Source organism: Fukomys damarensis, unplaced genomic scaffold, assembly GCF_012274545.1.
Source record: "Fukomys damarensis isolate Sample0158 unplaced genomic scaffold, DMR_v1.0_HiC HiC_scaffold_26, whole genome shotgun sequence".
Lineage (NCBI taxonomy): Eukaryota > Metazoa > Chordata > Mammalia > Rodentia > Bathyergidae > Fukomys > Fukomys damarensis.
In genome coordinates this window covers 4014951-4040861 of record NW_022900938.1, presented here as the reverse complement: position 1 = coordinate 4040861, position 25911 = coordinate 4014951, and the positions used below count along the sequence as shown (strand labels likewise).

Sequence of the window (25911 nt, the reverse complement as noted above, 5' to 3'; positions counted from 1 at the left end):
GTCAAGTGTACCATGATGGCGAACCTTTTAGAGACGACTGCCCAACCTGCAAGCCAAACCCACTTATTTATCACAGCACCAACTCTGCAACTAAACCTAAAAAAGCCAACTCAATCTTATCATATTTTCTCTTAAGAGAAAAGCAAATAACCTATGTGCCACATTCCCAGAGCTGTCTAGGGGTCTGCGCCAACCTGGAGCCACACAGCTGGACCCCATCTCCAAGAAAATAAGTCTTGACACTGTGTAACTGAAATACTTGAAAATTTCTATTTCTAGAGGAATATACTCTGTAAGAGGTACATTAGACAATTAAAATAGTTTATCCTCAAGAATAAAGGCATGTAGAAGTGGTACACGATGCAGACTAACTTTGAGATGGAAAGTGGTAGATCTGAGTTTCTTTAATCATGGTCTCGGGTGGCAAAAATGAGAATTGTTTTTTCTAGTTAGTCCAGTGGAGGAATTTTATGGAACTCTGCATTTACTCCTACATCCACAGACTTCCAAAGGGAGGAGCACAGAATAATGTCTAAGACAAAAATGTCTCCGATTACTTCCATTATTTTCAACTCTACAGACAAAAGAAATAACTCGTTACCAAGATGTCCTTCTCTATCGCAGAGGTGGTCATCTTTGGAATCGCACTTTCTTCAGGGATAGCCGATTCTAAGCCAACATCCTGCTGCCTAAGAAAATGATAGACACAATGTTCAAAGTACATGAGGGGCAGTTGGATATAAACAGAACTGTTTCCTACTAACGTATGAGAAAACACAAATACTGAACATTTTGTAAATGGTGTGAACGTTTCTTAGTGCCGCATTCCTCCCAAATACCTTCTCTGCATTTGTAGGGAGGCAGTTACACTGCAAGCAACTTAAGAGACCCAGTTCAAGGCCACAGCACCTTGCTGCTCACCCACTGTCTTCATTACTACAAAGCCAAGCTCTGTCCTGCTTGACCATGCAAGGGTGCTGCGCTATTCCTAAAGAAAGTCTGGTCATTGTTAAGGATGGGTTTCAAAAGCAGCACTGATAGGGTTTTAATGCTCTCTGGAAGAAGACACAGAGAGGTCCCTCCAAAAGCCTTTTCTTAGATCTCTAGAGATGTACCAGTCAATGTACGACATGGAGACTTGTGTCCTCTGTCTCTCTAATGGACATGTGTTCATATAACACCGTATGTTTATACCAGAATTCAATTCAAAACCTATCATATAGGAGCCACATTTTGTGACTTTTTCTGGGACCCCACTCTGCAGGAAGACACAGTTCACATCTTCAGGGCAAAGGAAATTTTTCTGGAATAACTAACCTCTTCAGCGTTAGTGGGTCGTCCTTTAAATCCCAACTGCCTGGGATGGGTACAGGTCAGGAATGCTGTGTAAGAAATACTCCTTCCTACCAACTGGTGAGAGGGGAGAGGAGGTTTATTGGATACCTGTCCATGGTGCCACACTACAGTGGTACTCAGAGTGACTCTTCAAACTCATCTTCTGTAAATCCAGGAATCCAATATTTTGTGGAAATTACCCTTATTCTTTTAAATTATATGAACAACAACAACAAAAAAGTCACTGCTTGGGGAATGTTTCAGCTGAATCCAGTGCACAACAGGTATTCCGGAAGTGTTTGTCAACTGCAGGAATGTGAGTCAGAGAGGGTTGGTGGGAGATCTCCCAGGGACTCAGTAGTTGGCAAGAGAAGAGATGCTTATGTTACACTCAGGTGTGATCTCATGATGTCATTGATTGCACAGAAAAGAGGAATCAGAAACAGTAATGGATTTCAGGAATCAAGAAATAGGGTTCATCTTCCGCCACCGTCCTGGGCATGGCCTCAGTAACTGGGGGGTTAACTGGCAGATATCCTCATCTTACCACCCTTGCTGTCCAGAGAACAAAATGTTCTTCATCCTCTGGGAATTATGCCCACCTCGACAGACGCAGCCAGGCCCAGCAGGGAGAAGGGAGAACGCAGAGGTCCTCGGAACATATATGGACATTCTCACAGTGACAGCAAGGACCCTCTCAGCTCTATGACCGTGAGTATGTCATCCTAGGGCCATGGGCAAAGATTCCACTCAGCAGAAACAAATGACCAATCAAACAGATGATCATTTGACTTTGGTTTTGTATTCTCACAATGTGTTCAGTATCTCATTGGTTGCTTTTCATATGCCAAAGTATAGATTTATATCGAGTGAACTAATTTAATCAGTAATTTGGTAATTTCCCGTAAAGTTTATACCTTCACTAATGAATCTATCAAGGAAGAAATAATACAGATTCTATATAAACTTTTTTTTTTTTGGTATGGGGATCAAACTCAGGACCTTGTGCTTGTGAGGCAGGTGGTGGAATTACTGAGCTACATCCTGGCCCAGATTCTATACAAACTCTTTTAGAAAATACAAACCACGAGAACACATTCCCAACTATCTCAAGGCAGAGTTGTGACCCAATGTCAAACCCAAGAATACGACAAGTACAGGTGATATTCGTCATGAGCATAGGCTCAAATATTAGCCAATCGAATCCAGCAACGAACTGAAAGGCCTAGCTGATGACTGAGACAAGACAAAGGGATCTTCTCCAGGCAGAGAAAAAGCATTTGGTGAAAGTCCAGTAGTCGTTTGATAAACTCTCTCAACTACTGGGAAAGGAAGGAAACTTCCTTAACTAGAAGAGAGATCTTTTGTTTTTATTTAAATGCTTATTGTGTCCGTGTTCTAATTTTATTCATTTTAAAAATTTCATTTTTAAATTTAATGTAAATTGAGGGCCAGGGATTTAGCTTAGAAGTACCACACCTGCCTGGTAAGTGCAAGGTCCTCAGTTTGATTCCTGGTACCAAAAAAATAATTTAATGTAAATTGAAAAGTTATATTTTATTTTTTTGTTTGTTGTTTTTTGGTAGCAGGAATCAAACTCAGCAACTTGTGTTTTTGAGGCAGGCAGCGGAACCACTGAGCTAAATCCCCTGCCCCCCCGTTACAGTTTTATACATTTGGAGGTAAAAAGCAATTATTACCACTTAACAAGTACAATAAGTGAAATAATTACATAAGGCAAAAGAACATAAATTTATTTAAGGTAATGAGAACATTTGAAATATACCTTACTGATTCTGAAACATACATTTTCCTGACCATACTTAGCAGGCTATGCAAAGACTCTCAGAGAAATACAAAGTGTTCCCCCTGTCCGACTGATGTACCCAGTCACTCTGCCCCCACCTTTGGCGACCACTCTTCCTTGCCCTCGCCACCGAGTCCAGTTCTTTTGAATCTGACACATAAGAGCATGTGGCATTTGTACTCCTATGCCTGGCTCGTTTTGCTTAACACAATTTTCCTCAACTTCATCCATGCTGTGAGTGACAATGTCCCTACCTGTTAATGCGGAATAGTGTTGTTCCACTGCTTACACATAGGCTCTGCATTTTCTGTTGAAGGGAGCTTAGGGTGACTGACTCCCTAACTATTCTGAACAATAAACATGGGAGTGCTCATCTCTCTCTGAAAAAGAGATTTAATTGAACTTCACAGATTGGGTATTTTGAGTATTACAAATCCTGCACTTTAAAGATATTTATTTCTAAGTATTTTCCTTTTTTTATTTTACTATGAATAGAATTATATAATCTCATTTTCTAAATGTTCTCTGCCATTATATAGAAAATCCATGGACCGGGGATTTAGCTCAGTGGTTCAACTGCCTGACTTGTAAGCACAAGGACCCAAGTTTGAGCCACAGTGACCAAAAAAAAAAAAAGAAAAGAAAAGAAAAACCAATAGATTTTTGCTTATTGATCTCACATCCCAAGACTGCAAACTTACTATGATTGCCTAAGCAGTGTGGAGAGAATTGAGATGGGTGTGTGGATGGTCTAAGTTCTGCAGTCTGAGACTGAATTGTGGTGAGCATTGTGAGACTACAGAAGTTAACTATAACCCATGATATTTTATACTTAGCATAGTGTTAATGTAATAGCTTGTAAAACTCTCAGATAAAGCTGTCTTTTAAAAAAGCCCATTCACCATGCCTGAAAATAAAATGTTCTGATATATATATATATATATATATATATATATATAGAGAGAGAGAGAGAGAGAGAGATTTAGCTATTTGAAAGGGGCCAAAAATAATTACATAAGGCAAAATAACATCAATTTATGTATTGCAATGAGACCATTTGAAATACACTCTGATTCTGAAACATACATTTTCCTGATCATAGTAGCAAGAGACGGAGGGAGTGAATAGTTTGGGGAGGGTAAGGGGATGAAAATAAGAATTAAGATGTGTTACGCACATGTACCAACTCACAAGGAATGTAAACATTATGCCTTACCAAAGTGTACTAGTAAAAGTGAAAACTAAAATAAATAAATAAAAAGTGAGAGTGAAAGAGACCAAAACATCTTTACAAATGAGGCAAGGTGATATAGCTTCTCATCCATAAGAACACACGACAGAAGATGTGATCCACTCTCTTCCAGATGTGCAGGGGAATGACCATTACACATCAGCTTAACCACTGATTCAGGCCAGGATGAAACTGAGCCTTTTACAGATATGAAAGTCCTTAGCTCCCTGCACACTGATTCTCACTGAAAGAACTCCTAAGTAGTGAGTTTCAACCAGAAAGACAATGAAACCACAAGTGCAGAGTGGAATGCAAGTCATCTTCTAAGAAATTAGATGACCTGTTAGTAAATCTAAGTATGTGTTAACTTAGAAAGAACCGGCATATTCAAAGTCTTAGCAGAATTAAATCATTTTTTTTTAAAAAAATCACATGAAAAACGCAAAATAAGTCAGAGCTAAATTAAAACATTTTAACATCTGCGGTTCAGGAAGAAGGCAGATAAAATAAATTATACACTTTAAAATTTAAATTTGTAGTTTTAAAGATTAGGATAGTCTTTAAAAAACAAATACATTTCATCATTTTTAAGTCAATGGCAGTAAAGAGAAAATTCAAGTCAATGAAAGCAGAAAAAAGATTTGAAAAAGGCAATTTATGGCAAGTAGATCACATGAAATATATTGGTAGAAGTCTACATATATAAGAAATATGGAAAAGCTGTTTACAGCTGAGGTTCAGGTTGGTGGTAGGGCACTTGCCTGGCACCAATGAGAGCCCTGAGTTCCATCATAATGCTGCACAAAGATAGGCAGAAGACAGACAGATGGACAGACAGACAGACAGACAGGATTAAATAAACTACTAAAGTACAGAAATACTAAGACTCAACTTCAACAAGCCTGTCTCCACCCCATTTATACAAGGCACACCCAACATGTGACATAATGGTTGAACAGACTTCTCTGTTTCTTACAACAGAGTGCAAAGATAATCAGGCAAACCTCCCATTTCTACCATGCAGGCCGTGCCCTTCCGTCTGCTCGCCTCCACCAGCCGGTCCACTCCAGGCACCTAAACTCATTCACTTCCTCAGGCGCCAGCCAACCTTCCCCTTCTCACCTGTCTGCACTCGATAATGGTGACCATCTTTATGCACAGTGAATTTTACAGCCAAACCACGGGGTAGGGGGGACACTTCATCTGTCTTGACCTGGAGTTCCAGAAGGTCGAAAGAAACACTCTTCTAAGAAGTGATAGCCAGTCTTACCCTCCCATTGATTTCTGTGTGGATTTCTCAATAGCAGGCATGACCCAAGGTACCTAAGCTAAGGAAGCAGTACAGGTGGGTGCCACTCTGGTGGCACTTGGCAATAGGGAACTCAAAGCCACTCTGGAGGCGGCGGCCACCGTCAGTTCAGCTGCACAGGACCCAACAAGTGCCCTCCCATCCTCTGGTAAGCACTCAGCCATCAGCCAGTTCAGTGCCTCACAGGTTGAGGAGACAAGAGTTCTGGGGTGACTTGCACACCACAGTGGGACTCGAGATCCCACGGGCTGCTGGCACTATCATGAAAGAAGAGATTGCACTAAATGGTTTCCACAAAGCTATGTGGAAATAAGACAAAGACCATTTTGAGTCTTCCTCCTTCTCCATACAAAGCCGAAATGTACAGCCCCCCTTCCCTGTCCACGCTAACGGTCCTACAGTGCCAGGGAAGCACCTCCCAAATCTCCAGAGCCAGCGAGAGGGGGAAAGCAACTAGCCAAACCTTCCACCAGCCATGAGGCCATCGCCAGCATGCGCAGGAACTGTGGGCGCTCAGCCACCACCACGGGCTCACATCACCACCTTTACAATGCCTGGTATTTCAGGGTGGGGAACGCCTGCCCGGTTAGACTCAACCTCTCTCATTCTTTGTACAGCGACATTGCAGTGAGGCTTCCAGGAATCCTTAGAGATGCAGAGGATTCTTAAAGTTTTCGATAAAATTTCTTGGGGGCTCTAACGAGGGTACACTTTGGCCAGGGCACAGAACTTACAGGATGACATTAACAAGAGCACTTCTAAAGTTCTCTCGTTCCTTGTGGGGAGACTTGGCCTTCGACTTGGAGGTGGGGGGTCCAGCATCATCAACTTGGTGGAGGACTTTGCCTTTTTTTCCAAAGTGTTCCAGGTATTCAGCTTGAATTAAAAAAAGAAAAATACATTGTTCCCCTTAAAACCCAGCTAAAATATTTAAGGGCCTAGAATAAAACACCATTAGAAAATAAAATCTGCTTTAAGTCCTCAAGGAAGCCTAAGCATAAGTTATTTTCTTTTATTCTCAGAAAGTTAAACTACTATGATCTTATCACAGCAGAAACCTTTAATTCAAGAATACTCAATTGATTTAATATATATTTTGATGAATATAATGCATTTTTCAATTATATTTACATTGAACCTGTTAAAATGAGCAAGATAAAAAACTATGATAAAACAGAACTATTCAAAAATATTTAGAGTAATGAAAAAAGATTAATATTAAATGTAATCAATCTGATAAGCATTGTATTCTGAGTCAAAGTAATAAAACACTGAATGACTGATTTGAAAGTAATATTTACACCTAAATAAATCCTTCCTAGAAACAAACTTCTCAGCCTTCAACAGAGGTGAATTCTGACTACAATAAGTTTTATGATAAATACCCCAATTCCTAAAATATCAGTTCTTACAGCATTTATGGTGGCCTGAAGTAAACGGGAGCTGAGATCAATTATTTTCCTAGATGTAAAACATTTGCGAGAAACTTTTCTACTTGACATAAATGTCACTTACGTTTTATATTTTTATGAGTCTATTAACTAAATGTCACAGGGTTTTTTCCTGTAGAACATTTCCTTAAATCTAGTATGGAAATGAATGTTCTTACCGTAGGACTGCTCGTTTTTAACAGCGAAAGGCTCCACAATCTCGTCCTCCTTCCTTGCGCTCAGGTGGAAGGACGGGGCCGCCTGCTGCCACTGCGGCTTGGTGCTCACCTGAATAGGGATGGAACCATCAGCGGGCAACGCAGAGAACCCGAAGGACCCTGGCCGGCTGGCCCAGGCGTGGTGTTTGGGAGCCGAGGCCTAAAGCGGGCTCTGTGAGGTGTGGCGCTGCCCCCTAACACAGGGCTAGTACCCATCTCTAGAGTTTGACAGATGTCTTTCAGCCTTCTTTTTTTACATTTAATTTTTAACTGAAGCGTAAAAGTGTAACTGTGCACATCAATGGGACACCCCCGGTAATGCTTATACCAGGAATATCGCATCTCGCTCCTCAGACAGTTCATCCTCTTTACGGCACAAACTTCCAAAGTCCTTTCCTCCAGGTTTTTACAGGTTGCTGTTTATCATCCTGCTGTGTGTGCAGCGTGCACACCAGAACTCCTGCTCCTAAGTACATTTTAGGACCTGCGGATGGACCTTCCCCGACCACACCACACCCTCGGGAATGTCTCCCGTTTCATGTCCGATTTTGAGTCGTCTCTCCCTTTGTTCTACTGTTTTGACCGTTTTTGGTACCGGGGATTGAGCTCGGGACCTTGCACTTGCGAAGCAGGCAGCAGAACCCCTGAGCTAAATCCCCAGCCCTTTTGACTACCTTTTTCGAAGAGCCAATTCTATTTTGTGGATTTTTTAATTGCTTTTCAGTCTCCATTTCATTTATTATTCTTCTCTGCTCATTATTACTTTTTCTTTACTATTAAATTGGGGTTTGTTCTTATTTTTGAAGTTCCTTTAGATGCAAAAACAGTTCATTTGGAGGGTTTGTTATTTTTTAATTTGAAACTTTTCTACTTTTTGCTGCAGGCTGCGATTGCATAAACTTGCCTGTTCATACTGCTTTTTCTATATGCCACAGGTTTTGGTATGTTGTATTTTCAATTTCAGTTGTTTCAAGAAATTTTAAATTTTTTTCTTGATTTCTTCTTTCACCCACTAGTTGTTTCATTTCCATTTCAAGTTGTACAGTTTCCAGAGCTTTTCTTATTATTAATTTCTACTTTTGTTGTGTTGTGATCAGGAAAAAATGCTCTACATGATTTTTTGAAACTTTTCTTTTGTGGCCCATCATATGTTTTATCATGGACAATGTTTCATGCACTGATTAAAAAAAAGTGTATTCAGCAGCTAATGAGTGTATTCAGCAGCTAACGTTATATAGAGGTCTGTCAGGTCCATTTGGTCTCGAGTGCAGTATAACTGTTGTTTCTTTGTTGATTTGCTGTCTGAATATAAGTAGGGTATTAAAGACCCTAACTATTATTATGTTGTAAGACCAAGAACCTTACCAACCACTCCAAGGAGCTCAACAGCCACGAGAAACACTGGGAAGGAGCACACCGGGCAAGTTGGAAAATGAAACAGACCTTCATGAGTCTGGCCAGATGGCACTCCCAGAGCCAAGTAGCTCAGAGAGGCGCTAGCTCAGGGCCTGAGGTCTTCTTATAAGGGGATACAGGGGGAGTTAACCTTTGCCACCTGACTGCAAGTTTTGACTGTTAAGGTCTGCCGATTTGCACCGGTGGCCCCGTCACGTATTCAGCAGCCACACGTTGATGGATAACAGATGCCTACAGGGTGTTCTAAGATCATAAAAGCATTTCAGGTTGAAGCCGTTTTCCCTGTTGAAGATAAGGGGAGGGTGAAACAAGAGTCTCTGGGCCGTTATCCAGCCAACAAGGACTCACTTTAGCTCAGTCAGGTCTCACATTCCCCACTGATTTTAGTTAGAATCAAATCCTTGATTCATCATTTTACTTAAATTTTTAGCTAAGGGGTCATAGCAACTTGCAAAGGTATCTTGTTAGACGGATAAGTTGGGGATTAGGATCCCCAGAGCACATAAAGATCACATTTTTTTATCCTCTGTAGGCTTCTAAACTTAAAAGCATACTAACTCATAACAGTTTGACACAATGAGTCCATATCTTGACTGCAGTTCTCATTCTTCAGCCGTGTGTGGACTCATCAGCTTCTGGTGTGGTGAGAGCAGGGATTGAGTGTGTTGTTGCCTGGAGTCGAAATCCGTGGAATTCTGTTTCACTCTAAAGTGGTGGTAGCTGAGCTTCAGCTACCTTGACAGCTGTGGGAGTAACCAGAAGTGCCTCATATGTCCCTTCCCATAGAAGTTGTAAAGGAGTCTTTTTCCTATTTTAAAAGAAACTGTCCCCAGTTTAAAATCTTGTGTATCTCTGAAGCCCTGTTTTTATAGGGAAGAAAAGTACAAAGCCATACTAACACACATGTATAACCTCTACAGGGGTGGGTGTAACCATCGAAAGGTGCTGTTTAGTTGTCCCTCTGGCTTCTGTGTCTGCCTTAGCATTGCCTTTTGCTATTGCATCTTCTCTTTCTTGAATTATTATAGGTACTTTGTCAGATTTCCACATTGCCTCAAATAACTATATTGTATCCTATTTTTAATAAGTTTGCCCTCTACTGTGAGAAGACCACACTTTAATAGTGTGCCATAGATATAGCAGGTGGAAAACAGGAATCTGTATAAACATTTACCCTCTTTTCTTTTGCCCATCGGAGAGCCTGTATGAGTGCCCATAGCTCTGCTCACTGAGCTGACCATCCAGTGGGGAGGGGTCCTGCTTGGACCACTTCATCTTGAGTCATCTCAGCGTAGCCAGCATAGCATACCCTATTTTCCACGAAGCTGCTCCCATCCTTGAACAGGATGAAATTAGCCTCAGGCAGACCTGGATGATTGGAGAACAATTCGTCAGTGACCCTGAGGCAGTCGTGGTCAGGGCGGCCAGGTTCCAAGGGCAAAAAGTTGCAGGGTTTAAGGTTTTAACTGGAACAAAATATAGGCGGGGATTCTCACAGACGAGGGCCTGATATTTTGTGACTCTATTATTTGAGAGCCATCAATGTCCTGTTATAGTTCTAAAAGGCATGGGGAAACCAAGCAATCTATTTTTCCTAATGTTACCTGGTCAGCTTCCTTAATTAGCATAACTGCAGCTGCCAGGGCTCATAAACAAGGGAGCTAAACCTTCACAGCTGGATCCAAACTCTAAGATAAATATGTCATTGGCTGATCCCATGGGCCTACTCCTTGAGTGAGCACCCCTAAAGCAGTATGATTTGTTTCAGTCACGTACAAAGCAAAAGGCTCGGTCACATTTAGGATCCCTGATACAGGGGGTAGCAGAAAGTTAGTTTTAGCTGTTTAAAACGCTGACTCTTGCTCTTTACCCTATAATAATTACTGTCCTAGGCCCTTTAAAGATTCGTATAGAGGTTTGGCTGTGTCTGCAAACCCTAGAATCCAGATCCTGCAAAAACTTGTTATCCCCCAAATTCTCCCATCTGCTTTGAAGTCCTTTTATCTCCCAAACAGCATATTTATTAACCTTGAGTTTTTTTCCCCATAAAGTACAGAAAAGAGCAAGTTAAACCTATAATCGCAATTCAAGAATTTGCAATGCACAAGCGTTTTAAGCACACCAATTAAACTGAATTCAAGTTGAAACATATTTATCAAATAGTTAAAATTTCTAACTTGATTTTTCTTGTAAATATCTTGAGTCTGGTAAAACATAGATGCAGTTTCTCTGGCTTGCAGTGGTTTTTTTTTTTCTCTCTCTCTCTCTCTATTGTCTGTTTTTCAGAGCTTTCGTACCTGTTTTCAATCCATCAAAGACTCATTTTCTCATTTTAGTTCTTTCTAATCTGAGTGCAAGCCCTGTTCCATTTTTTCTGAGTCGACCATACTTTCCCATCTGCACCCTCCAGTGCAGTAAAGTTAGACAATTGTTTCGCCCCCACCTCCTCCATACCTTCGATCTTAGCCACTCAAGTGAAGCGGTAGGCAGCTCCACCTCCTCCAAAGGGGAAACACTGGGATTTGCCTGCAACGATGTCACATTTTCTGAGAAGGGCAAGTTCACCATGGGAAAAACAGCAGATGGCAAGCAGTTGTTCTAAAATAGTTCTCACTAACAACTGATTACCGGGGAGCAGAAGCTTGAGCAGCTCCTAGAGCACACAAGGCTCCAAGTTATCAAAGTCTCACGTAAAAACAAAGGCAGGTAACTTTTCTTTTGTCTAGAGTTTTTTTTCCCCCCTGGGGGCCAAGTCTGGCTTAGCTGAGGCCAGGACAACTCACAAAGTTTAAGCATCTTTGATTGTAGTTTTATCCCACAGTCCCCCACAAAACTATTAAAATTCTGAATCATGCACTTAAGAACAGTTGGTTTAGTATTAGCATTTTCCATGACCATTAGATATTCCTTTGTCAGGTGACACAAGACAAAGGGTGGGGTGCCGTTCCAGTAACGGCCTCGTTCATTCGTTAGCCTGGCTCTGAGCTTCCCAGCTTTCAGGCCTGCTCGGACAAAAGGAGAGTTTCTCGTTGTTAAGAGTCCCCATTTTGTCCACAGACTCGCAGGACTGACCCACACAAGCTCCGCAACGCCAGGAGGGCTCTTTAAGTGCAAGCGCCCCCTCCCTTTGTTTTGGTGCACAGACGAGGCTACCAATGGCCTTCGTAGCTCGTTCCACCAAATCTCTTTCATACGCACAATCACACAAGAGGTTAATACATCCCCTCCCTGGGGCCCCTTACAAAGTACAGTATACAGCACAACACCAAAGTGAGGGCAATCGAAACCCTCACAAATGGCAAAAAGCGTAGGATGGTTAGGCCTGCACTCTATTTTGCCCAAATTGAGGATGTAAATGCTCACCAATAGCAGAGAAGGGAGGGTAACCAGGCCTCCAATCTGTAATCTGCCCAAATGTTCAATTAAGACAAAAGTAGAACAAATGCAAAGCAAACTAGGGGTTGCCCAGGGAATCACACCACTCAGACAGATGGTTCCATTCATACGCCTTCCTTCTGCTATCTCCTGTTTGGGGTTTGAGCAATCCACTACCGGATAAGCTGGCCTCCGAGTCCTAAAAAGGGAACCCAGGAAAGCCCAGCCAGGTACACCTCTTCCCTTCTGAGGAGGTGGGCAGCTGCTCCTTCCGGCGGGACTCAGGTCAATGCCCGACACGGGCCCTGCCAGTTATCCCTCCTTCCCGGCGAATGCAGCCCGAGGCTCTTCACAAGCCTGGACCCAAATATTTATAAACTGGTCAGGGGTAGCTGGGGTGCCCAGCAACTTTTTCCCATACAGCCTGACAGAGGCTTGGTTCAAAGGAGCCCTCGGTTGGCCATTCCAATTGACACAGGGAGCGAAGCTTTCCATGAGAGAATTTAACCCCATATTCGTCCTCCTGTTGTTGGGGGGAGCCAATTTAAAATTAGTGAGAAAACAATCCAGCGGGGTGTTCTTGGAGCAAGATCCTCCCATTGCTGTCCTGAACGGTTTGAAAAGATAACACAAAAGTTAACACGCAACAGATAGGACACTGATGTACAGACAACAAAAAGGAACGGGTGCCACAACAAAAACAAAGCTTACTCTACCCTTGTTTCTCGTCAGGAAACGTGGGGTCAGGGGAGGCTTCCCGGCTTATCAGCCACCTCACTCCTGACTTAACAAATGGTTGCAACCAGGCCAAAAGCTTACCTCCGGAGGATTTCTAGGTCTGTGCCTGAGAGTCTCCTGCTGGATCCCATTATGGAGCCTCAGCTGAACCGGGGCTCCCGCCTGGGGATCTCACTGGGGCTCCAAAAATGTAAGACCAAGAGCCTTACCAACCGCTCCAAGGAGCTCAACAGCCACGAGAAACACCGGGAAGGAGCACACCGGGCAAGTCGGAAATGAAACAGACCCTTATGAGTCTGGCCAGACAGCACTCCCGGAGCCAAGTAGCTCAGAGAGGCACCAGCTCAGCGCCTGAGGTCTTCTTATAAGGGGATACAGGGGGAGTTAACATTCAAAACTCGCAGTCAGGTGGCAAAGGTTAATGGTCTGCTGATTCGCACCGGTGGCAGCTGTCACGTATTCAACAGCCACACGTTGATGGATAACAGATGCCTACAGGGTGTTCTAAGATCTTAAAAGCATTTCGGGTTTAAGCCGTTTGCCCTGTTGAAGATAAGGGGAGGGTGAAACAACAGTCTCTGGGCCGTTATCCAGCCAACATGGACTCACTTTAGCTCAGGTCTCACAGCATCGAAGTCTATCTCTCCCTTTCTGACTAGCGGTGCATGCATATATCTGTGGGACTGTTATTTACTTGTGAAGAAGGGATGCTTTCAGCATTATATAATGACCTGCCTTGTCTCTTTCTGCTGCTTTTGATTGAAAGTCTGTTTTATCCAAATAGAGCTATGTCTGCTTTCTTTTGGATTCTGTTTGCAAAGAATCTTATTCTAGCCTTCATTTTTATTCTTAGTGTCATCTGAAGTGACGTGAGCTTCTTGTAAGCAACACTGGGTTTTTTTTTTTCTTGGCCATTCAGTCCCTCTCTGTCTTTTAGTTGGAGAATTTAATCCACTTACACTCAAGGTAATTACTGACAGTAAAGTCTAACAGCCATTATGCAACTTGTTTTTTAGTGTTGTTTTAGTTCCCTTTTTCTCCCCTTCTTGTGGTCTTCCTCTGTGGTTAAGTGATTTACTCTAGTAGTGTGTTTTGATTCTCTCTTATTTTTGGTTTATAGACTACAGATTTTTGCTTTGTAGTTACCATGAGACTTACAAAAACATATTTTGACTGTGATAAGTTATTTTAAATGATAGCAACAACTAGTATGATTTTGAAGAACAAAAGCAAAAAAGAGAGATGAGATACAGATAAGAAAACCAATATACACCAACTTCTCCCAATGAATTTATTTATGTATCACAAACATGTCCTAAAAAAAGAAGAAAACTCTACACTTGCACTTTTTTCTTCCCACATTTTAAATGTTCAGTATCCCATTTTACACATATATGGCCTATGTCTCAACATATTACTGTAGTTATTACTACAATAATATTTTTTGTTTTGTTTTTTAGCCATCATACTAAATACCTGAATGGCTTACATATCACGCTTACAATATGAGAACACTCTGGATGTTGGTATGGCTACTCTCAGCAGTGAGTTTTATACCTTCCTTTTTTCCTTCATACTCATTAAGTCTCTTTCTTTTAGTTTGAAGAACTTCCTTTGTATTTCTTGTAGAACAGGTCTGGTAGAGATATAATCTCTCAGGTTTTGCTTGGGAATCTCTCCATCACTTCCTCCTTTCCAGAGGAAAGCTCTGATGGACACAATATTCTTGGCTGAGACATTTTGCCTTTTCCGTAACATTTCTGCAGAGAAGTTTGCTGACAGGTGAGTTGAGGCAGGTGTTGCTTCTTTTCTCTGGCAGCCTTGAGCATCTTTTTATCTTTCATGTTTGAGTGCTCAATTATAAGATATCTTGGGATAAATCTGTGGAATTAAATAAGGAGACCTTTGGCCTTCCCATACCTGACATTTGTGTCCTTTTATAGATTTTGGAAGTTTTCTGTTATTTTTTCCAACTAAGCTTTCTTTTTTAGCACTCTTAAGTTACTTTTAACCCCCAACAACTTGATTAATTACTATTTGAATACTGTCCAAAATTTCCTATAGGCTTTCTTCATTCCTCTTCATTTTTTTAAATCTCCTTCAAATGTGTATTTACAAACAGCTTGACTCCAAGCGCATTAATTCTTTCCTCCATTTGCTCTACCCTGCTTATTCTGCTTTCTATTGTGTTTTGAATGCTCTGAGTGAAGTTTTCAGATTGTCAATTTCTGTCTTTTTAAATTGCTCCTATCACTTTGTCACGTTTTTCTGTTAGAGTACTGGGATGTTTTTCTGTCATTTCTCCAAGCTCTCCAAGTTTCCTTAAAACAGCTGTGTTGAATTCTATGCACGTTCTCCCATACTGTTGGCCAGCTTGTCAGTTTCTGATGTCTTATTTGACAGTGAGGTGAGGTCACGGTTTCCTGAAAGTTGACGCGAGTGGCACGTGGCATGGTCTGGGCATTAAAGAATTAGGTGTTTGTTCCAGTCTTCCCAATCTAACTTATTACCTATCCTTCCAGAAATTGTAAACAAGCAGCTTATTTTCTCTGAGCTTATAGAAACATCAACTATCTTAACACCGAATGGTGCTCATGCCCAGATTCACCAGTTGTCTGCTCTTGGTGTGTTGCTGCTATCTCAGTAGAGGGTGATCCATGCCCAGGCTTGTGCCAAGAACACTGCTGATGTGTTGTCCAAAAAGAAGTAGGAGAGTACCTAGAAAAAGTAGTCTTTTCCCACAAGTCTCCCCTTTGGGCCAAGGTAGGTCCAGATGGTTCATCCATAGTTACTGGCCTATGGTCAAGTATTGCATGATTCTGCCTGACTCTGGGTAGAGTCACTATGGATGGACCAGCCTCAAACTCCTCTGCCACACCTCTGTCCACCAATGCCACTAAGCTGTGTCATGTTCTGGGCCCACAGCCTGCCCAAACCAATGCAACGAGGGCAGGAACAAGGACCACACTTGCAATGGACTGACTGCCTATTACTAAAGTAAACTTATAACCTAACACTAATGCAGTCAGCCACAGGGATACCAGCTGGAATAGAAGCCCAATAGGATGGGGCTGTGTGTCTTCTCCTGGGACTGGAGCTGTCCCAGAGGCTCAGTCTGCAAGCAGAGCTAGGGAAGGGGGCTGTCAGGATCTACCAGTATTAGGTTACACCAGCCCAGGCTAAGTTCCAGGGCAAAGTGTGCTTAGCACACATCTTACCCTCACGGAATGGGGTCTGTGTCAAGCTATGCTGCCGAGGTTCAGATAGTGTTGGAGAAGGCAGGCCCTGGCTGCATAGGCTGAGGCTGAGCTGGTGGCACCCAAGTCTCATAAATTCAGGAATGCAAAAGGCCCACACTGCAGTTGACCGGTGTGCAGGCCAAATACGAGTCTATTGCCCTGGGACACAGGGCTCTGCCTGGTGCAGGGGCAGTTCTAGAGCCCTATCTGTGAGCCCTGTCTGACAGTAGTTATGTTGCCCCAGGTTGGAGGACAGTGGATGGAGACAGCCCCTTGGCCACCAAGGCTGACAGTAGGCTAGGTAGTAGTTGAATCTCAGCTGCAGAGCCTGAATACACTCAGGAGGAGGGCAGGTGTGCTCCGGACCTACTCCAAGGATGGAAATGGTGCAAGCTGAAACTTCCATCTGCCCCACGGTGCACAGGCCTCCACCCAGTGCCAGGGCAGGGCTAGAGGCTCTATGTGCAACTCCAGCCTGCAAAAGAGACCTTCAGCTTCTAACAGGTGCTGGGTCTCACCACTGAGTTCCAACACAAACCCTGTGCTAGACTTTGAGTCTCGCTCTGTAGTAAGCCACCAAGGTCTGACATGGTTCCAGCAGCTCTGGCTTGGGGTATTAGCTCAGAGTGTGGGAGGGATCACAGCAGACAACAGAGCATCTGTATCTTTTAAAGGGGCAAAGACTAATTAGCTCTCACCAATAACTGTAATACCAGAACAAAGAACGTGGTCAGTGAAGACGATGGTTCTTCAGCAAACCCAGGGTTGCATATCCTAAAGCAAAATCTATATACTTTGTAATGCTGATAATTTAGTCCATGTCTTCCTTTCAGATCTAGATCAACTTGCTAGCCTGTGCTTGCAGTAGCTCCTCCTTCTGCCTCATTTTACTCCCTCCAGCCTCTTCCTGCTTCCCAAGTAAATCACCTGCACAGACTGTGTCAGGTTCCTCCTTCCCAGGAAAGTTGACGAGGCCAGTGTGTGAATCAGCATTTTCCCATCCTACCACCTGCTCTTCCCTTCTTCCCTCTGGTCTTGCTTCAAAAGGGATGTAAGACTCATGGGAGTCTGGTGAGCAGGGTACAAAGAGGGTGAAAAGTGGGGCACCTGCTCCCCAAGGCTGGGAGCCATACGTGTCGAGTTAGCATAATTTCAACTGCAACAGTCGCACAACTTCCTAGAAGAAGCTAGACTGTAATGAAAACCACTCAGGTCTTCACTACTACTGGGGAACTTTTAAGTAAGTACCAACCTTAACATTCAAATAAAAAAAAATTTAAATCAATGTTTTTTTAAAAAAAAAAAAACTCTTGAAAATGCTGTTTCCCTTAAGACATACAAAACTTAAAGATTAAGATGAAGAAAAATCAGCCAACAACAGCATCGTAGATGATTATATGATTCACAGGAAAGGGGTATGATTCATTGCAGCCACAGGCATTCAATAAATACTTTGTCTTTTGTTTTATTGTGAGTTTTTTTTGTTTTGTTTTTTGTTGGTACCAGGGATTGAACTCAGGACTCTGCATTTGTGAGGCAGGCATGGTGCCACTGAGCTACATCCCTGACCCCCAGTAAGTACTTTTAATTGAGTTTATATTCTAAATCCATATACTAACAAGACACAACAAACTAAGAGCAATTTTTTTTCAGTTTTGAAATTACTTAATTTTTTAAAAAGAAAATAATAGCGTCTATTCCATTTCAGGTCTTTAACTTTCAAACTAGAAAATTTAGCATGGTTCTTTAGCAGAACATGGGAAAACATGCTATTGCTCTATTGTCCAGACATGGTGGCATGATCAATAAAAGCATAATTTTCAATGAAAATATGTATTTTAAATGCTCAAGACAATTCATGTAGGAATATTAACTCGTGTCCTCAATGAAAAAGATCTTCATTTAAAATGTTTCTGTACAAGACAAATTTAATCTTACAGCTTGATTTCAGCTTTTTAAAATATCTTTCAAAACAAATAATGGACAAATCTTGAATGTTATACTAAGAGAAATAAGCCAGGTGAAACAGGATGAATATCATATGACTCCACTCACATGACATGCTGGGTAATAAAACGGGGAGAGGCAAAATGGTAGGGACTGGGGGTGTGGCGCACATGGGAAGTTATCACTTAATGGATTAGGAGGTTCCATTTGGGAAGACAAAAAGAGTTCTGGAAATGGATGATAGCGATGGTTTAACAACGATGTGAATTGCTAACTTCTACTGCACTGTATACTTAAAGTAACAATTCAGATGGTAACTTGTATATTACGTATGTTTTATAAAAATTCCAAAATACAGTGATTACACTGAAATGCCACTAAAGCTCATTCCCAAAGTCACAAGAGGGTAACCAAATGGCAACATAATTATTAGACAGTAAATTTTTTTACAGGAAAATCTAAATTGCCTAGCATTTCATCAAGTGAAAAATGCCTACAAACTGCCTGTTCCACAGAATAATGGTAACATGGAGTCGAAATAATGAACAAGGATGCCAACATCTAACAAGTCTTTTCAAGCACAGACTTTTAGCACTGGAAAAGCCGTATCCAGAGATCATCAAATCAGAGTAAATGACTTCCCCAATGTCACAGAGCCACTAGAGACAACGCTTTACCCCAGCACTCAGGTCATGGCTCCAGCCCTCACATTCCTCTCCCCAGCACACCGTGGAGTCTTCCCTTCACATACTCAAGTGTTCTGTAAAGACGCCTTCGGCACTGTCACGTCACTGAAACACAACACCCAGCACCCACAACTTATGGGAGGGGAGGTTTATTTTTGACTCATGTTTCCAGTCTACATGGCTCCAGGGCAGGAAGGCAGGGGGAAGAGCCTGGCGGAGGAGAGCTGCTCACATCATGGTGGCCAGGAAGCCGAGAGAGCAGGAAGGAGCAAGAGAGGGAGATGAACCCTTCCGGGTCCCACACTCAGTGTGTGACCTCTTCCAACTGCCGCCCCCCACGCCACTTTTAACTACACGATGTCCAAGACTCAATCACCCTCATCAAGCCCTGCCTATGAATGCATGAGACTTTGGGACGGGGTCATCTAGATATAAACCATGGCAACATACTGCAAAATTATAGATCAGTGACGGGGAACCTTTTAGAACTTTCAGTGTTAACAAACAGCCTGCAGCAGCATGCATGCCACTGGTTCACCACCATTGATATAGCTATAGTAACTTCATTAAGGTTTGGGGTTTTTTACTCATACCTTATCTTTATCTTAACTAGTACTATAGGGAAAACCAAATTTATTTTTTTATTTTTTATTAAGGTAGTTTTTCTTAAGAGTTCTACCTCATAGAATTATTTTATCAGAAAAAATCAAATTAGAATACCAAATTCAAAATCAGAAATTCAGTTATGTATTAAAATCTTGAAAACTAATAAAACAATTTTTTAAATAGTAAAAATTTACTGAGAGTGTATAGGTAAGTTACCGAAGACAACTGTGGCAGAACTCCTGCTGATATCTTGGATTTGTCCTTGGTAGTTGATTTAACCTACATGAAAAAATATGATAAAAAATTGTTTATTCTCTTAATGCCAAAATCGATACACTTGACTCAATTTTATCTTGTCTACTAGAAAGTCAAGTATATATTACCCAACTTATCCAAAGTATATTTCACCACTTTTAAAATTCTCAATGTTTATCTTAGAATCATTGGTTTAGGACAAGGTAATAAAGAAAAATGATAACAGGAACATTCATCAAAAGCTTGAAAAAGTGCACAAAGCATTTCCTCTATTCCACCTTCTGAGGATTTATCTGAACGTACTGTCCAGGACTTCCTTGGTTTTCCTTCCCCTCAGTATTTAAAATTTGATGTTGGTCCTGAGTCACCAGAACAGTCCTCTTCCTAAGGTGACAGGGTGTTCAGAGCAACGTGTCCATCCTCCAATCACTGTAAATAACATTTGTGTTTCTCAGTAGTTGCTCCTCCGAGAAAAGCGCTGCGACCCCTTGGCAGGGACAAGGGTGTCAGCGAGCTGAGCCCAAGCTCTGGCGACAGTGACAACAGAATGTGTTGATCTGCACAGCAGATGGTAGGAGCTGAGCCTCCCGCTCAAATCCACCCTTTCTGCCCTCCTCTGGGCTCTCTGATAAGGGCCCCAGACACTGCTCCTGTGCCAACCTCCACGCTGCTGTGATGGATGCTGAGGAGACACTATAAGAGCAAGGCCTTTCCTCCTGAGTTCCGTGGCACAGCCTCCAGCAGTCAGCACCCTGTCCTAGGAAATCTCCTCCCCAAGCTTCCCTGGCCTTCCCATGGGTGGCTTTCCACCGGTGTCTCCCACACCAGGGAGGCTTCCTTCAAACTCAGCGTCCTGCACGTGCTGCTCACCTGCCAGCCAGGGTCCCTCCCTCCAGGAAGCACAGCCCCAGCCTCTGCCAGCGTGCCTGAACCTGAGCTTCCGGGAGGGATGGTTCTTTTGAGTGTGTCCCTGAGCTCTGCCCTGAGACCTAGAGAGTGCTGCTCTTCACATCTGCTCTCCCTGCCTTCTTTATAGCCAGCTGTGCTGTCCAACCAGCATCCGCTGCCCCCTGTAAGCACTGAGCTCTTAAACTGTAGCTCCTCTGAAATGAGACGTGTAAAATACACACTAGATTTTGAAGACAGTACAAAACAGGGTACAAATTATCTCATCAATAATTCTAAGAAGTTTAGTTTACATCAATGAGTTTCTTCAGTATCATTAAACATCATGAAGTAAGTACTATTATACCACTGTGGTGCCTATTGCACAGGTAAGGAATGGTGTTTCCCTCCTTGCAGGAAGTGCACACCCAGTGAACAGTACCGAGAGAAAAAGGATGGAAACTAAGCCTTTAAGGATGGCTGGATCTCCACAGAGGAGACAGCAAGGAGTTCACTGAAACAGAAGGAGCCTCAAGAATTTGGGGGCTAAATAGGAGTAGCAGACCTGCCACAGGGGGTGCTGGATGGTTTTTAGAGGTCTTGGACCAACTCTGTGGGTTATGTAATCCATCCACGGAGTTCCTGCACTCCTCCCGTGTCCTGAGTCTTCAGCTGTGGACAGGACTAAGTCCCTCCCATCATGGAGGGTATGTCTTGGGGGTACACACAGCCATTTCTGAACAGATACACCACGTTACATCGGGAAGTGATGTGACAGTGTAGAGAAGTAAAACAGTGAGAAGGGAAGAGGGGAGAAATGCCAGGCGAGATGAGGTAGTGAGATGGTCTTCCTAGTCACGTTCCCATGGGGACATAGACGAAGGGCAAGGGAGGACACAGATGGACAGGAGGGTACGACCATGTCACGGAGGACATGGGCTTTAGGGCTGGATTGGCCTTGCCCTCAGTAAACATCCACCACAGTCCCTCCTGCTGTGACCTTAAATCCCAGCTGGCTGGACACAGCCACAGTTGACACTTCCCGTCCCAGCAAAATAAGTGTCACTTTTGCTCTCAGATGTCACAGTGCGTTTAGAAACAAAGTTTTAGCACAAGCCGTCACTGCCCAATTCCAACACTCACATGCCTCCTCCTACTTGAACTTGGCAGGTCTATCATTCGTAATACTTGAGTATTCTGTAGATACTAGGAAATTACAGGTACAGCGACTTATTATTAATACATACATTTCCTAACATGTGTACTTCATAGAATCTCACCATCAGAATAGAACCAAACACAGAATTTAAAACCAAAAAGTCATAACATATTTTCAAGTTACTGAATTTCAAAATTAGTAAACAATATTGTTATAAAAGTGATGATATATTGATAAATTACCATAGACAACTGTGGTCGGGACTTTACTGGTGCCTTTAATTTCTCTCTGCTGGGTGGTTTATCCTGCATTAAAAAATATACAAAAAAATGAAACTATTAGCAGTTAGTACATAACGCGATTCATTCAACTAAGCTGTACAGCATGTGTCATCCAAAACAGCACACTCTTACTCTTCAGCGCGCATACAGAAAACCCTGTAATCCACTATGGCGTGGGTGCCAGTCTATTCCACTGGGAATTTGTTATCCTTACTGTTGGGCATTGATCTGAATTTAATTAGTGTCCAAAGTTTACCCATCCCCCCCTCCCTTCTCTAGAATGAAAAATTCATTTGTTTTCCAGAACAGTCCTCTTCCTAAGGTGACAGGGTGTTCAGAGCAACGTGTCCATCCTCCAATCACTGTAAATAACATTTGTGTTTCTCAGTAGTTGCTCCTCCAAGAAAAGCGCTGCGACCCCTTGGCAGGGACAAGGGTGTCAGCGAGCTGAGCCCAAGCTCTGGCGACAGTGACAACAGAATGTGTTGATCTGCACAGCAGATGGGAGGAGCTGAGCCTCCCGCTCAAATCCACCCTTTCTGCCCTCCTCTGGGCTGACAAGAGCCCCAGACACTGCTCCTGTGCCAACCTCCACGCTGCTGTGAAGGATGCTGAGGAGACCCTAGACACAGAGTGCTGCTCTTCACATCTGCTGTCCCTGCCTTCTTTACAGCCAGCCGCGCCGTTCAACCAGCATCCACTGCTCCCTACAAGTACTAAACACTTAAACTGTGACTCCTCTGAAGTGTGCTTAAATGCAGAATTTAAATATTTATTACATAAAAACAAAAAAATGCACATTATGCCATCATACTGGTTTGCAAGTCTGCCTTAACAGAGCACCACAGGTTCAGCGACTGAAACAACGTGAGATTTATTTTCTCATAATTTGAAGTCAGTTTCAGTAAGGTTGGTTTCTTTTGAAGCCTCTGTCCTTGACTTGTCCATGGTCATCTTCTCCTTGTGTCCTCATGTCCTCTTCCCTCTGCCATGTCCTAGTCCCGTTTTCTTATAAGGACATCAGTCCTACTGGGCTGGACTTCATTAAGACCTCAGTCTAAATTAATCAGCTTATTAAAGACAATCTCCAAATACAGTCACATTCAGAATTCAGCATATGATGAGGGTGACACAACTTAATCCGAAACTCTTACTACAATTTCATTCTGGAAGTCGCTGATCAAGATGGTGGGGTAGAAGTCTCCTTGGAGGTAGAATTCAAACACTTGGAAAAATAATGCTTAGCAAGGTTGAAGTGAAGAAGAGCTCTAGGGATTAAGAAAGAGCCCACAGGAAAGCTAAATATGGAGAAACAGAACACCAATAATGAAAAGACCAAAGCACCCCAGAACACTAATCTAGCTTAGAGGTGTCAACCCCAGGAAAAGCCCATAATTACTGTAAGCTTCAAATGTAGTATGGGGTTCTTATGTGAAGTGAGCTCTCTGAATAGCAAGCTACAGTGGTGTGGCCAGGAGCCACGTTATTATTGTTTGAGACTGAGCTCAGGGATCCACAGTCACAGAACAGCTATACCTCAGGGTCTCTGGAGACAACCTGCCACAGTGACTGGGTGGGAAAAGCGACAAGACACAGCTGTAGAGAGGGGCATGGCAAGTCACAGACTGAGTAGTGTAAGCAGCAGGGCATTCGGGCTGAGGAGGACACAGTGGTCCTGCCCTTTGGAGTGAGGAGTCAGCCCTGTCCATCTAATGGTATCCTGAGGGTGCTGGGGCTGAACCGTGTACTGCTGGGCACCCCTCACTCCTCCCTCTAGCCCAGAAACCAGTGGTCTAGGAGGAGATTTTTGCTTTGTCATGTTAAACCCAGAGCTTTTGCACTGACATATCCTCAACCCTTTTATGAAAAATGCTCATTTTGAGACAGGGTCTAAGTCACTATTTTGCCCAGGCTGGATTCAAACTTGTGATCTTCCTGCTTCAGTTTTCTAGAATTCTGAGATTACAGGTGTGTACCACCAAGCCCCCAAATTGCTTACTTTCTCCATCCACCAACGCATGATGAGGGGTATGCTGCTGCTTGGTCATTTGCCACAGTCCTGGAAGTATGGACAGAATGGTTACCGGAGCAAGTGGGCACTTCACGAGCACATATGCTGCAAAGCTGGCTGGGTACAGAAAAGGACACAAGCACACACTTAAAAGTCTCTGAGGTGAATACATCATGAGGTAGACAATACACTATTGACTGGCCCTATCCAGCAGGAAAGATGGGGCAGAACTGTGCATCCACACAGACAACAGTATTTGCTGGATTCTAATACTATAGGTCCTAAAAAGAAACTAAGCACATACAGACACCTGAGCGGAGAAAATTTTTGGATTCATTTCTCTTTTTCTTAGTTTGATTTGTGGTTGTTGTTTTGTTTTGCTCTTTGCTCATTTTCTTTTTTATTCTTGGCTTTTCTTCTTGTTTTTCCTCTATTACTCTTACTTAATTCCATTTACATTTTTTAAATTCTTCAGATGAAGTTTTTAACCTATTTTCTTTCCTCCTCATCTTGCTTATTTAAAAAAATGTTATCTTCTTCCATTTTTCTTTCTTCACCCCTCAATATTTTATTAGTATTATCACAGCTTGTATTCATTTTTAGCTTTTTAGTTTATGATTTTATCATTTATTTCTCCTCTACTGTTAATGATGGCATAGCTTTTGCTTTTAATGGGTTTTTACTGTATGTCAACATCTGGTTTTTGAAGGATATACTATACTTTTGTCTTTTAACCATGTCCCATGCTTTGTTCATAATTTTTTGTCTTGCTTTTACATTAGTGTTTGAGTGTAACAATTCCTGAACTTTATCATAAAGCCCTGAAATTCTATCTTCTGCTTGACAACTGTCTATTGTTGGGAGTCCCACTGAGTTTTTTGTTTGACTTATTGTGCTTCTCATTTCCAAGATTTGTTTGGTTCTTCTTTAGCATCTCTATTTCTGCTGAATTGCTCTTTTACATCCTACATTGTTTTCCTCAATTCATTCAGCTATTCATTAGTATCCTCTTTAAAATCATTAATCATTTTTAAAGTCAGTCTGTTGAATTATTTATCTGGCACTCAATTCGCTTCGATATCTTTGTATTCTGATGACTTATGGCCATTTGGAAGAGTCGTGTTGCCTTGTTTCTCTGTATTTCTTGTGTTCCATATTGCAATTTGTGCAGTTGGGAGGAAAGATATATCTTCTACTTTCATGTTAGGGTCTTGTTAATTTCCAGCCTTGTTTTAAGGACTTGATCCCCAGCACCACTCAGACAGAAGAAAATAAACCACAGTAATGATAATATACAGGTGAGAACTTCCTTTACCATGTAGTATCTGTTCCTACAAAGTTCACAATATTAAAACTATGCTTCCATTAAAAAGAAAGAGATAGCTTGGAACAGAGTATATGACAGACCCTCCCTCCAGTCTCTCCATTATCACCCCAAGTCTCTTCTCCAAAATAATGGGTCATCTTATTTTCAGTGTTCCTGTCTCCTAGTCATAGGTAATCTCTCTTAGCATTTAAAATTTGCTGTTTATCTTAGTCTTGTGTGTCCCCCATATATGTTAAAGTAGTATTTGCTTTTGTGAGTTCTTTACTCACTAAAAAGCTTTTTTTTCTGCTACTGCATTTTTTAATTCTCAAGCATCATTTTCCATCCTGTATGAATTATTTTTACTATTATGCAAATATAATAATCTTCCCCTGAATAAATGGCATCCTTAATCCTATGTTCCCCTGCCTATTGCTTCATTTTTCTCTTCCCAGTTTTTCCAGAATGTTCACCAATGAAGTTTTCATTCCTAGTACACCACTATCACCAAGACTTCTGATTATCTCCATGGTTCCAAGACCTGTGGTGAATTCTCAGGCCTCATCTCATAGCATTTCAAGTGATCCATCTTATCTCCTTCCTGAACTCAGCTTTCACTCAATTCCTAGGATGATTATCTTCTTATGCGTTTCCTATATCAGTGGACACTCTTTCTA

The 25911-nt window shown here is 42.2% G+C and overlaps 1 protein-coding gene across 2 annotated transcripts in view; it reads right to left on the bottom strand.

Moving 5' to 3' along the window:
* Dnah7 (dynein axonemal heavy chain 7) overlaps positions 1–23980 on the bottom strand; it is a 211976-nt gene extending 187996 nt beyond the window's left edge. Inside the window, exons 1-6 of one of the 2 annotated variants that reach the window (XM_010631953.2) lie at positions 23917–23980; positions 21879–21941; positions 19554–19616; positions 7292–7400; positions 6417–6558; positions 602–689 (exon numbers count right to left, since the gene is read on the bottom strand). In XM_010631953.2, the coding sequence (XP_010630255.1) occupies positions 602–689; positions 6417–6558; positions 7292–7400; positions 19554–19616; positions 21879–21941; positions 23917–23937 (486 nt within the window). In that variant the 5' untranslated portion in view covers positions 23938–23980. The remainder of the gene's footprint in view (positions 1–601; positions 690–6416; positions 6559–7291; positions 7401–19553; positions 19617–21878; positions 21942–23916) is intronic. The other variant, XM_010631954.3, reaches the window with a different exon arrangement.
* Between the last annotated feature and the right edge of the window lie 1931 nt (positions 23981–25911).